At 41.2% G+C, this 14601-nt stretch overlaps 1 protein-coding gene across 1 annotated transcript; it reads right to left on the minus strand.

The window, feature by feature from the left end:
- Positions 1–9319: 9319 nt before the first annotated feature.
- Positions 9320–11962, minus strand: LOC108300355 (signal recognition particle subunit SRP72-like). The gene is given in 2 exon segments (XM_037736570.1): positions 9320–11801; positions 11804–11962. Coding segments are annotated over 2 exon segments (2076 nt in total). The 5' UTR covers positions 11948–11962; the 3' UTR covers positions 9320–9869.
- Between the last annotated feature and the right edge of the window lie 2639 nt (positions 11963–14601).

Below are 14601 nucleotides of genomic sequence, written 5' to 3' on the forward strand. Positions count from 1 at the left end.
GTGTGATGTGGTACTCATAAGAGTGTATATATTGTGTATTTAAAGTGGAGGGTTCTGTAAATGTTAATTAAGTCTACTTGTTCCAGATCTGAGTTCAAGTCCTGGATATCGATGTTAACTTCTGTCTCATTGATCTGTCTAATATTGATGTTGAAGTCTCCCACTATTATTTTGTGGGAGTCTAAGTCTCTTTATAAGTCTTATATGTCTGGGTATTCCTGTATTGGGTGCATATATATTTAGGATCTTTAGCTCTTCTTGTTACATTGATCCTTTTATCATTATGTAATATCGTTCTTTGCTTCTTTTGATCTTTGTTGCTTTGAAGTCTATTTTATCAGCAAAAATTGCAACTCCTGCTTTCTATTTATTTATTTTTGCCCTCCATTTGGTTGGTAAATTTTTCTCCATCCCTTTGTTTTGAGTCTTTGTGGATCCTTGCATGTGAGACGGATCTGGATGTAGCATACCAATGGGTCTTGGCCTTTTTTGCCTGTCTGTGTCTTTGGATTGGGGGATTTAGTCGATTTAAATTTAGAATTAATAACAATATATGTGAGTTTGATACTGCCATTTAATATTAGCTGGCTGTTTTGCCCATTAGTTGATGCAAGTTCTTAATTATGTTGATGTTTTTTATTGTTTGGCATTTTTTAGAAAGGCTGATACTGGTGTTCCTTTCCATTTGTAGTGGTTCTTTCAGAAGCTCTTGTAAAGCAGGCCTGGTGGTGATGAAATCTCTGAGTGCTTACTTGTTCACAAGATTTTATTTTTCCTTTGCTTATGAAGCTTAGTTTGGCTAGATGTAAAATTCTGGGTTGAAAGTTCTTTTCTTTAAGGATGTTGAATATTGTCCTCCTCTCTTCTGGCTTGTAGGGTTTCTGCTGAGAGATCTGCTGTGAGTCTGATAGGCTTCCCTTTATGGGTTACCTGACCTTTCTCTCTGCTGCCCTCAGTATTTTCTCTTTCATTTCAACGCTGGTGAATCTGGGATTATGTGCCTTGAGGTTGGTCTTCTTGAGGAATATCTTTGTGTTGTTCTCTGTATTACCTGGGGTTGAATATTGTCCTGCCTTGCTAGGTTGGGAAAATTTTCCTGAATAATATCCTGAAGCGTATTTTCCAGCTTGGATTGATTCTCTTCATCACATTCAGGTATACCTATCAAGCGTAGATTAGGTCTTTTCACATAGTCCCATATATCTTGGAGACTTTGCTCATTCTTTTTTATCCTTTTTTCTCTAATCTTGTTTTTTTGTTTTATTTCATTAAGTTGGTCTTCGACCCCTGATATCTTTTCTTCTGCTTGATCAATTCGGCTGTTAAAACTTGTGCATAGTTCGCGAAGTTCTCGTGTTGTGTTTTTCAGCTCCATAATTCACTTATATTCCTTTACTCTAAATAGTGTGTTAGTTAACATTTCGTCAAACCTTTTTTCAAAGTTCTTAGTTTCTTTGCATTGGGTTAGAACAAGTTCTTTTAATTCCCAGAAGTTTCTTATCATCTATTTTAAAGCCTCCTTCTGCTAATGGAACAGTCTTTCTCCATCAGGGCTTGTTCTGTTGCTGATGAGGAACTGTGATCCCTTGTAGAGGGAGAGGCGTTCTGATTTTGGGTATTCTCAGCCTTTTTAGGCTGGTTTCTTCCCTTCGTTATAAATTTATCCATCTGTGGTCTTTATAATTACCGTCTTTATAGTTGGGTTTCTGAATGGACGTCCAACTTGTTGATTCCCGGTGCTAAAATCTGAGCAACCCACTGTGCCGGCCAAAACAGCGGCTTTAAGATTGATGGTGCTTTTCTGACTCTGCACCGAGAACCGCTGCACCAAGGCTGTGGCAAAACTACCTCACCAGCCTCAAGAGTTGCACTGGCGACCCGTGGGGCTCCTCCACTGGGAATCTCCTGGTGCGTGAGCAACAAACATTGATCTGAAGGTGTGGCGTGCTCTCGTTCTCTGCACTTTTAGTGGGAGCTACAATCCCGAGCTGCTAGTGATCAGCCATCTTGGATCTCTCTCCCAAGACGTTTTTAAGTCTGTTTAAATGCCTCCAAGTTCAGTTTCCATTTGCTTAGGCAAGACCTCAGCCTACTGGCTTCCTCCTTTTTTGCTTTAACATGTCAAAACCATAATTCATTTTCATTTTACTTTACTGGCATTAATAGAAGTAAGTGCACATTTTTTCGTTATTCAGAAAGTCGATTTGATTGGCAGCCTATTTGTGATGGTGCATAAAATAATGTCTGTTAATAGTTGGCATCTTAGATAAAATATGTTAACTCTATTAAGCTTTGTTATTAAACCATAAGAGGAGTTGAGTTTCATTTTTTTTTCTCCTAGGCTTTAACCATTTAAAATACACTCAAGCATTTCCTAATGATGTGGACACTTTCTGAGGAATTTGTCCTTAGTGATTTCATCTTTGTGCGAATACCATAGAGTGTCCTCATAAAACTTAGACGGTGTAGATCACTCCGTATGTAAGGTATATGGTATAGCCTATTGCTCCCAGGCTGCAAACCTGTATAGCACGTCTCTGTACTGAATGCTGTAGTCAACTGTCACACCATGGTGACTGTGGATTGTGATCCCAAAATATCTAAGTCAGGTCTCAGTCAATTTAGAAAGTTTATTTTGCCAAGGTTAAGAACACGTCCATGACACAGCCTCAGGAGGTCCTGACAACATGGGCCCAAGGTGGTCATGGTAGAGCTTGCTTTTACACATTTTAGAGAGACATGAGACACCAATCAATATGTGTAAGATGTAGAGTCATTTGGTCCAGTAAGGTGAAACAACTAGAAGTAGGAAGTGGGGTTGCTTCTAGGTCAGAAGTAGATAAAACAGAAGGTTGCATTCTTTTGAATCCTTGATCAGCCTTCCGCTGAATACAATTTAGTCTGGTTCAGTGAATCTGCATTTTTGCATATACAGTAGGGCAGAGGAATGGCATGATCTTGGCCCACCACAGCCTCTGCCTCCCAGGTTCAAGCGATTGTCTTGCCTCAGCCTCCTGAGTCGCTGGAATTACAGGCATGCACCACCATGCCTGGGTAATTTTTGTATTTTTAATAGAGATGGGCAGCCACCATGCCCAGCCTACTATCAGTATATTTGCTGTGGTTGGGTATTTGTTCAAATATTTACTCAGTTTTAAAATCACGTATGTATTTTATAAATATCTTCTCATGTCTGTCTTGTCTTTTTGTTCTCTGAATAGAGTTTTTCACAGTAGAATACTTAGTTTTATAAAGTCCGTTATCAATATTTTCATGAATTGGCGTTTGATGTTGCGTGTTAAAACCCAACACCAAACCCAACGTCACATAGATTTTCTTTTAGATTTTTTGTAGTTTTGCATTTCAAATTACAGTCTCTGGACTATTTTGAGTAGGTTTTTGTTTTTCTTAATTTGTGTATATATTCATTTCATTCTACATGGCTTCCAAAGTCTTCCTTCACCATTTTTGGGAAAGATATGGCTACAGTAGGCTTCATTTTGGTTTGGATTTCCAAAATTATTACTTTGAATAAACTGAATATTGAATTTTATAGGTATTTCAGGACAGCCAGGTGGGAGTGCACGTCCACTGAGAAACTGAGCAAGAGTGACTGTGCTGAGCCTTGGCGCCACCAGAGGGCGTGCAAACCCATTCCTGACCAGCTTCCCTCTGAGGTGCCAGAAACAGCAAGGATCTTCGACCCTCAGGGCAGCACAAGGGTCGTGTCAACTAAGTGTCCTTCATTGGTGAGTAAAAAACTTCCTTTCCACAGCCCTGAGTGCAGAGAAGAGAGTCTTTAGAGTACTCAGCAAAGGAAGAAACTCATCTAGAAAAATGAAATCGCCAAATCCCATCATTACGACTACACGCTGATATTGTCAACATCCCAGACACAGTGGCTGCTGAGATCCATTCTCACAGTGGCCTCTAATATAATAATCACACCGTGCTCTAACATTACTATGATATCCATACCGTGCCCTAACACCAGTATAATATCCACACCGTTGCTTCTGATACTAATGTAATACTATCCACACTGTGCCCTAATGCTAATGTAATATCTACACTGTCCTCCAACACCAATATAATATGTACACCATGCCCTAACACTGATATCCACACCATGCCGTAACACTAATGGATCTACACAGTAACCTCTAATACTAAAGAATAATAATATCTACTAAATGGAGTCTGTTGACTTTGAGGCTTTTATAAGTGTTCCATCTTTGGATGAAGCGTAACCTCTATAGTGGATTTTGATGATGTCTCTGCTTTTCTGGAATAGTATTGATATGGTTATTTTAAAAAGTAATTTACTTTTTAATACTGTCATTCTTCTAGAAAGCTTCCAGTAGCAGTGCAAAATATAACCTGTTTCTTTTCTTAGAGTCCCCAGCAGTTATTGCTGTGCCAGATTCGCAATATTCCACAAAGTACTCCAGTGTATTTTACCCAAAGCATGGACACTGTCCCAGGTACATAACCACTAGATCAGAAAATCAGCATGGTTCCTACATGATAATTCAGTTCACAAACTCATTTCACTTTTACCTCCTGCCCCACCTGGGAGTATAATGTGTTTTTTCATTCTGATCCAGTTTTCCTGTCACTGTTCCCAAGACTTTTCTGCATATTTATGATCTTGACACATTTAAAGAGCATACAAGTTTTGTTTGAACACCTGCTTTCAGGTCTTTGGGGTATATACCTAGGAATGGAATCACTGAGTTATATGGTAAATCTATTTGTGACTGTTTGAAGAAACTCCAAATTATTTTACACATATGCTGCACCATTTCATATTGTCACCACAGTGTTTAGTTCAAGTTTCTGCACATCTTTGTCAACACTTTTTTTTTTTTTTTAGTATGACTACTCTAGTGTGAGTTAAGGGGTATGTCTTTATGGTTTTAATTATGACTAATGATGTTACACTTGTGAAGTGTGTATTAAAGTTCTTCATTAGTTTTTAGATTGGATTGTCTTTGTTGTTGAGTTGTAAAAGTTATTTATACATTCTGGATAGCAGACACTTATGAAGTATCTACTGTGCAGATTTTTTCTTCCATTCTGTGGGTTAGTGGAACATAATAAGAGTTTATGTGTGGTCTCTGTCCCAGTGTCCTGAGGCAGAGCACTAAGCCTTTGGAATGTATGAAGTATTGTCTCTTTCATATGCTAATGAGATAACTGATGGCTTGGGGTACCTGGACAGCCTCAGTGGGGCTGGTTGCCAAAGAAACCAACCTTGTCATTAGAGGATTTGAAATTTCAGCCTCCCTCCCATCTCTGTGAAAGGTAGAGGTGCTGGTGGTTGAGTTGAATACCTAAAGGCGCTGTTGTAACCAATCTGCCTATGTAATAAAAGATGGGGTTGGGAGAGTATCTGTGTTGCTGAACATGGGGAGATGCTGGGAAGATCATATCTGGAGAGGACATGGGAGGCCCGCACCCCTTCCACACACCTCACGCTGTGCATCTCTTCATCTGGCTGTTCATTTGTAGCCTTTAAAATATCCTTGGTAATAAGTCAGCTATAGTAAGTACTCTGTTTTCATGGGTTCTGTAATGTGCCGTAGCAAATTGCTGAACAAAATAAGGGTGTTGTGGGAGCCTCCAATCTCTAGCCAAGTCGACAGAAATTAATCTGGAAATCTACTGTTTGTGATTGGCATCTGAAGTGGTTACAGTCTTGTAACTGAGTACCCTTACTTTCTTGAAGAAATGTATTACTTTTACCTCTTTCCTTTTCTCACACTTCCTACTTAGCTTTTTAGGAATGCAATTATAGGCTTTACCTTCTCTCCACCAGACACTTCCTGCACTAAAAGCTTTTTAAACTGTATGTTTACTTACAAGTTCCAGGGACCAAAACTTGAAACAAACTAGACACCTCCGGAACTCTCCCCTACCAGGAGATTGCCAGGATACAACAGTCCATTTACAACCTAGCTCTGCCCATGGTGGTACTAGCAAGACCACCTAATGGATAAAACATCAGAGCAAGTCCCATAGACCCTGCACCACCTCACTCCATCCCCTTCATGCCATTCTGCCAAGTCCCCCGTCAAAGCTCCTTCTTTCTGCCCTGAAAGTGGATGCTGTTCTCTTAAGTCAGGAGCCTATACATTCCCTTCAGCTAAGCTCTGGCATAAAGTCACTTTTTAAATTATCATCCTCGTGTTTAGCATTCTCTCGTGTTGCAAGCAACAAGCTGCATGACCTGTTTTCCTAGGACTGAGCACTTAGCCTGTGGGGTCTCATGCTTTCTCCCAGTGGTGTCAGAATTGGATTGCACTGTAGGACACCCAGCTGGTACCCAGGATTTGATCTGTGTGGGAAAAAAGTCCATGCATCTGGTAACAGAAGTGTTCTGTGTTGAGTGTTGAGAGTGTATTAGGAGAAGATAGTTGTTTTTCCTTTTATAACAAATTTGTCTTTCAACTTTTTTCATCATGTCTTCTGAGGCATAAAAGTTTTTAATTTTGAGGAAATCATCTTCCTATGTTTTCCTTTTGTGGCTTGTGCTTTTGGTGTCAGATCTGAGAAACCATTGCTACATCCAACATCATGACGGTTTAACTGTGTGTTTTCTTCTAGAGATTTTAGTCTTCCCATCTTTAGGTCTTTGATCCATTTTAAGTTAACTTGTTAATGTAATATGAGGTAAGGATATAATTTCATGTCCCTTTATGTGGATAGCAAGTTGCCTTACATCACTTGTTGAGAACAGCATTCTTTCCCCAGTTTAATGGTTATGGATCTTGTGTAAAATCATTTGGGCATAGAGGTACTGTTTTATGTCTGGACTTCCAATCCAATTCAGTTGATCTTCTTCCTGTTTATTCTTGTGCCAGTATGATGCTGTTTTGATTACTGTTGCTTTGTAATAACATTTGAAATTGGGATGTGTGAGCCTCCAAATTTGGTGTCATTTTTCTGGATTGGTTTGGCTACTCGGGGTGAATTAAAATTCTATATGAACATGGGGATTAGCTTTCCCATTTCTGTCCTAAGACCTTTGGGATTTTTGTAGGAATAACAATGAATTCGTAGTTTGCTTTGTGTAGTTTGACAAACTTGACAAATACCGTCTCCAAATCCATGACTGTAACATGTTTTTACATTTATTTGGGCTTTGTTTAATTTCCTTAAGCAAAGTTTTACAGGCTCACACCTGTAATCCCAGCACTTTGGGAAGCCAAGGCAGGCAGATCACTTGAGGTCAGGAGTATGAGACCAGCCTGGGCAACATGACAAAACCCATCTCTACTATAAATACAAAAATTATCTGGGTGTGGTGGCACATGCCTGTAATCCCAGCTACTTAGAAGCCTGAAGCAGAAGAATTGCTTGAAACTGGGAGATGGAGGTTGCAGTGAGCCAAGATCATGCCATTGTACTCCAGCATGAGTGATAAGAGTAAAACTCCATCTCAAAAAGGAATAATAATAATAAAATGGATTTTTGTATTGGTATTGTGCTTGTATGTTTACCCAATTTGTTTACTATCTAATAATTTTTTAAACATTCCTTAGGAATTTATATGTATGAGATCAGGTGATAATTGAGCCTCAAATAGTTGTTATTTTATTTTCTTGCATAATTGCCCTACCTGTATTTTCCAATATACTATTGAATACACAAGTGAAAGTAGGTGTCTGTGCCTTGTTATTCTATTAGGAATAAACCTTTCAGTGATGACAATTGATGTTTACTGTTGGTTTTACAAAATTGCTTTTTTCATTTTTAAGAAATGTCCTATTTCTAGGTTTGTGTTTTTTATCGTGACATGGTGTTGAACTTTGTTAGAAGCCCGTTATGCATCAGTTGAAAAAATTATTTCCATTCATTCTAATAATACAGTGTGCTATGTGGATGGCATTAGTGTGTGGAACCAGCGTTGATTTTTCTGGCGTAAAGAAATCATGTTCATGATGTTTGATCCTTTCCAAATGCTGTTGGCTTAAATTTACTATTATTTTGTTGAGGATTACTAAGTCTGCATTTCTCAGGTTATAGATATGTAGATTTCAGTTCTTGAAATGGCATGACACTGTGTAGGTTGGATCAGGATGGGATTGGATATAGATTGCGTTTAGTATTTACAGAGTTAGTGTGTAAGGGTATTACACAATCAGGACATAGGGCTTTACAGGCTAAGAGTTTGCCAGTTAAAGATTATGGTATAAGGGCTCCAAGAGAGAAGGTTCAGGTTGGTGGTTAAGAGCTCCATAGTAGAGATTAGAGGGAGAGATTAGGCTGACTAATAGGGTTAGGTTGACAGGTCAGAATTACAGTTAAGGGTTAGGGTGAAAGTTTTAGTGAGATTTTGGATTGGGGTTATATACAGGTTAAAGTAGGTTTAGCTTAAGGTAAGGGTTAGAGTGGGTAAAAGTAGCAGAGTTCATGATTGAGGGTTAAGCTTAGGTTAGATTTAGAGTTAAGGGTAATTGAAGTAAGGTTAGGGTTAGGGATTAGGAGGATTAAGGGTTAGCGTTGTTTACAGTTTAGAGTAGGAATTGGGGTTAGGGTTTAGGGCAGTGGTTAGGGTAAGTACTAGGATTTTAGGGTTAGGATTCAGGTTGTTAGGTTTAGAAATAGGGTTGGGGGTTAAAGTTAGGATTAGGGTTGCGGATAGGGTTGGTTGGTTTAGGGTTAGGTGTTAGGGTTGGGCTTCGGGTTTAGGGTTACGGTTAGTGTGAGGGTTAGGTTTAGGTGTTAGGGTTAGGATTAGGGCTAGAGTTAGGGTTAGAGTTAGCCCTATGGCAAGGCTTAGCATTAGGGTTAGGGTTAGGGCTAGGGCTATGTTTAAGGTTAGGGTTTAGCAGTTAGCGTTAGAGGGTCAGTGTTAGAGTTTAGGACAGGGTTAGGCTTAGAGTTTGTGGTTAGTCTTAAAGTTAGGGGTTATGGGTTAGGGATATGAGACCTGGAGTCAAAGAAGATTATTTTGGAACTTTATAATTTGACTGCCCTATTGGATTTCTGTCTTGAATGGGACCTGTAACCCCTTTATTTCTCTCCTTTGGAACACCTGTTTTTTTCCAGTGCCTGTATCCCCATTGTATCTAGGAAGTAACTAGCTTGCTTTTGATTTTACAGCTTCATAGGTGGAAGGGACTTGCCTTTTCACAGATGAGACTATGGACTGTGGATTTTTGAGTTAATGTTGAAATAAGACTTGTGGGACTGTTGGGAAAGCATAATTGGTTTTGAAAAGTAAGGACATAAGATTTGAAGGGTCAAAGTTAAAGAATCATAGGAATGTAGCTAAACATATAAAAAATTTGCAAACCCGTAATTTTTTTTTTTAAATTATTTAAGACATTTATTTTTCTTGTGGCCATTCATTTAATTAGTCGAAGAACATCAGTGTATTAAGAAGGTCCCTCTTTATCACATGATATTTCTAAGCAGATATTCTGGAATGCTCAGAAGCTTCCACTTTCAGTCTCCTAAGGCCTCCTAAGACATAATTTAAAGTGGGACTTGAACAGAAGCAATTATCTTCAGACTCTAGCTGAAATAGAAGTAGTTTCTGTTTAAATCCTGGGAAACCTTAGATAAGGTTTGTGAAACTGAAAAAAGATCAAATCAGCACACACAGATAAAGGATACAACAGATACCAAGATGGGTAAATGCCCAGTTATTTTCAGTCCTCATAACCTGTACAAAGCTATGAGGCAACCAACAGGCAGACTTTGAGGAAGATGTTTCCCTATTTGAAACACAAGAAATTATTTATGAAAATATGGAGATGAAGAGAGAGCAGTTCTGTGCTTCTTGCTGTGTTACCTTTATTATATTCCTAGTGTCACTGAGACTAGTTTAATAACAGCCTGCAACAAGAATATTCTCATCACCAGCCACCTTTTCCACCTTTCTTCTTTTTCTGTTGCTGTTTCTTTTTTGTTGCTGGAGCCCCTGCAGGTTTCTGGTGTCTTGGGGGTATGATGTTACTTGTAGAGGCAGATACTGTTGCTGCACTGCCAGGTCTTGGGGAGGTGGGTGGGCTGCTCACAGTTTTACTGGCATCCAGTTCAGATGAAGCTCCTGCAGTTGCTCCCTGGGTCCCTTTTCCAATCTGATCCTTCTTTTTACCCTTCTTTCTTCCCCGGTAGTAAGAACGTTCTCGCATTGGCAGCCATCTTTCTGGATCTGGGGTAACTTTTGGGTCGTAATTCTTAGGCAATTTTCCCTTCTTTTTCTTTTTCTTCTTTTTCAAATCTCCCTGTCCTTGTTCCTTTGGTTGACTATCTCCGGTAACTTTTCCACCCTTCTTCCGAATGTATGTAGCACCAGGAGAATTTTCAAGAGCCTCAACATCTACTTTGAGAGACATACTATCTGACGATGGCAAGTGTTTACCAAGAGCTTTGGCTTTCTCTGGATCTACAAGTGAGTAAGCAGAAATAAGCTGTGCAGGGGGGGGGATATCTTTTGGGTTTTGTTTCCATAGCTGTTCTAGGTCACTAATTGCCTCCTTCTTCCGCCCATATTTGAGTTTGAAGTTTGCAGCTTCTCTTATCAAGGACAAATGAGCAGCAGATTTGGGCTGATGGCTTTGACACCACTGGATAGCTTGTGTGAAGACCTCAATGGCACTATCAATATCTTCTTCATGACTATACATGGTCACTAATGCAGATACCATGCCTGGTTTATGATTTAACTCCTGTATGCTTCTCAATATTAGACATGCTTTAGAAATATTACCTTGAGAAATTTTCAACTGTGCCATGGTCAGCTTAATTTCAGCTGCATTTTCTGGATGCTGATCTGAAAATTCCTGAAGTAGCTCGATTGCTTTTGTGTGCTGCTTTTCACGGCAGAGCTGGGCAGCCTGGATTAACACAGGTAAGAGATGCTCAGGACTCTGGGACTGTAAACTGGCAGATATTCTGCGGCATTGTTCAGCCTGGTTTGTATACATAGCAAGTAAAGCTTTGTTAAACTCTATAGCTTGTAGTTGTTTCTTGGAAAGCTTAAACTCTACTCCTTCTGCATTGGTTAATTTCACTTTCTTCCTGGAGTCAAAGACATTTTGGTCCTTGTTAATGGTAATGATGTTATTTGCAATTACAGCTAGTAATCCCACATCTGTTGGTTTTAGTTTTATTATTTGATTGTAAAGTTGCAAAGCCTCCTCTGTTCGACCCTGAAGCTGCAGAATATAGGCCATCTGACCATGAATGATGGCCATTTCTGCCTGTGGGTCCTCCTCAGTCCCATCAGCATCTTCTGATAATGAACGGCGGCAAAGATCTTCAGCTTTTTGCAGGATTTTCATGGCTTGGTGCAGCTGGCCTTGGCCTATCAGTGCACATGCAGTGTTGTAGCACAGCTCGTGCGTGCCTTCTTGGAAGCCCAAGTTCTCTGGAACCACTTTTTCCCAATTGCTCTGAGCTGCAACAACTGCTGAAAGGTTTGTTTTCCTCTCCTCATCATAATCATCTTGGGAGTTTCGGACGAGATCTCTATATACCGCTAAGCATTCATCATAGCGTTCCAAACGGTATAACATTTGTCCATAAAGCTCCTTCAGTTTGTCTGTCTGCTGGGTGGAATTTTCTATTGTCTTCAAGGCATTCTCAATTCTGTTCAGCCAGTACTCGCAATATGCCTTTTCAAAAGAGAGAGAGTTATTGGCTAACACTTTGGTGTGAGTATTGATGACATTCAAGGCTTCCTTGAAACTTCCATTCTGGATAAGGCATACCACTTTACAATGCAGGGCAGTTACATCATCTTTGTTGCTCTGTAATATCTTATTGACGGTCTTGAGAGCGCGCGCGTGAAGTCGCCGTTCTGGCCATACCGGTTCACTTCACTCCACAGCGCAGGCACTGAAACCCCCCCCGCTGCCGCCGCTCGCCATCTTGGAGGAGACGAGGGCAAACCCGTAATTTTTATGTTGAAACAAATACACTTTATCATCTTTTATGTATAATATATTTTAATTTTTTTAACCCAGTGAAATGTGAGTTTTGTGATTTTGATCTTACTATAGCAACGGTTTTATAAACAAAGAAAAAATGAATAATTCAGGATTGCGGAGATGTTAAACTATTAAAAGTAGCTTGGGTATTAAAATATTATGAAATAATTGTGTATTAAATAATTCTAAATTCAACAGTTTTGATTGAACAGATCTGTAGGCATATGTAAGTGTTGAGGTGAAAGTGACAACCAAAGCAGCTATGTTGAGCTTTTGTATCTGAAGGTAATTGATAGAGGAACTGGCTGTGGACCTTCACCTCTTCATCACCTTTGTTTTGTGCTGTAGCTGAGTGTCAAAAACCAAACAAAACAAAATCACCACTTATTTCTCAAAGAGAGAGAAAGAATATTTCCTTCAATTTAAGCATTCCTAAATTGCCTCCTTGTGGCCCCTGCGCTCTTGGAGGAGGCCAAGGCACAACAGACCCTCAGGTGGGCGGGCAATGCACTTGACCCTGAGGACATCAGATACCCGGCCCCCCATTCACCGCTGACGCCTGAGTCACCCCTGCAGCCTAGACGTGGCATGGGAGCAGCAAGTGGCAGTACACCCCAGACCAGGCCCATGACCCCAGCAGCAGGAATCCTGAGGCTAGTGACCCAGGCGGCAAAGTCAGGCGGTCAGCCCCACCAGCAGCCGCTCAGCCTCATCAGTGTGGAGCAGAGTGCCCAGCACAGGGGCTCAGGATCCAGAGAGGTGTCCAAGAGGAGTGGACCCTCAGGCCAGATGGGCTGTACACTCGGCGACCCTGACGCCACCCAAGGGAAGCTCCGCCATCCCGTGCCAGTACCAGAGCTGCACCTGCAAGCTGCGCATCCGGCATGGGCAGCAGTGGGGGCTGGTTGGGGAAGGAGCAGCCCCTGACTTTCCATGTGTCTTCTGCTCCCTGACATCTGCCAGGCAGACCGCTGGGCCAGTGTCTCAGGGCTGAAGCCAGGCCATCCGCGAATCCGCTCCAGTGCCACGGAGTGCTCGTGCCAGACCTGGTCTCCCTTTGAGGAGGAGTGGGGCGGCCTCAGGGTCAGACAGGCCTCCTCCATTATATGAAATATATGTAAGGATTGATAATGTACCATCAGGAACTCATGTTTGTGATATGAAATGTCCACCTGTGGTCCTCCAGCAGCCCAGTAGAGCCCAGGAGAACCCGGAACCCAGCAATGCCTGCCTGGAGCTGCAGCCCCACCTGCCTGCGCGTACCTGGGAGCAGCTTCCGGGAGCTGGGCGTCCACTGGCGCAGGCACGCGCCCAATGGCTTTGCGGGGCTCACGTGGTCTGAGAGGTCGGAGGCTGCAAGTGTTGCTGCTGAAGGCAGTGGTGGACCCAGCTGAATCGCAGATTCTGGGCTAGAAAGCAGATTTGGGATTGAGGATTAGGGGTTGGCGCTAGGTGGGGGTGGGAGGAGCCGCGGCTCAGGAGCTAGTTGTTGGGGATCTAAGAAGTCACCACCCTGAAGAAGTTTGGGCTTTGGGAGCTAGGGGCCAAGGCAGAGCAGAACCCTAGGTCCTGAGCTCCCTAGACCCCGTCTACACCACTTCGGGGCACCGAATCCAGGATGCAGAACCGCGGAAGATCCATAGGGCGGCTGTCAGGGGCGATGCTGCGGAGGTGGAGCTGCCTGGCGAGCAGGAGCGGAGACTTGGACACCCGGGACAAGCCACACAGGTAACGGGGCTCAGACCGGGGTGGGAGGGTTCCCGAGGCCCTGCTTCCTCCCTGGGACGGGCCTTGGAGGGCGCCGGCGGGAGCAGCAGAGCCAAATGAGCCCCAGCTGCTTTATCCCTGATTCCCCGGCTGGAGCACTTGGTGGAGAATGTGAGTGATTTAACTCACAAAGTTAGGCGTATACAGTGTTATTTTTAACGTTCACGTTTAAAATATGGTGTTTTATACATTACAGGAGGTCTCTACTGAAAGAACTCATTCCCCTATTAAAAATATTGGGAGTAATTTTCAGTAGGCGAAAATTTATCAGATAAAACTGCCCGTTTTACATAGATCAATTCTTTACTGAAGGGTCTTAGACGTAAACTTGGAAGTGGGGGATGGGTTTTGTGTTCTTGAATGAGAAGACACATTTTTCTCAAAATGTGAGCTCTTTCTGTTTATCAGTGTTAAATAAACCGAATGAAAATATCAAGGTTTTAACATTTTTGCACGACATCTGCTGTCTTTTACTGTTGTGATGACATTTTAAATAATTTTATAATGGACTGAAAAAATACTGGCTTCTCTAGATATTAAAATGTGTTATTAATTTCTATAATTAATTGTATACTAACAGCTGAAAATACAGACAAATGTATGCAACAGAATAGGAAATCCAGAAACGATACAAGATATCGCTGAAATGATGTAAGATATATGTAAGGATTGGTAATGTTAACAGATATGAATGGGAAAGGATGAATTATTAATGAAAAAATGCCTGCTCTTTGAAGAAAACTAATGAAATTTTATATCACAAACATGAGTGCCTGATGGAACACAGATGGAAACTTTTACATATGCAAGTGAGAAAAGTATCAGAAGAAAACAAAAATGCATATTTTACAGGTATATATATAATTGCATTTTTTTTTTTTTTTTT

The sequence above is a fragment of the Cebus imitator genome, unplaced genomic scaffold (genome assembly GCF_001604975.1).
Source record: "Cebus imitator isolate Cc_AM_T3 unplaced genomic scaffold, Cebus_imitator-1.0 Scaffold26, whole genome shotgun sequence".
Taxonomy (NCBI): Eukaryota; Metazoa; Chordata; class Mammalia; order Primates; family Cebidae; genus Cebus; species Cebus imitator.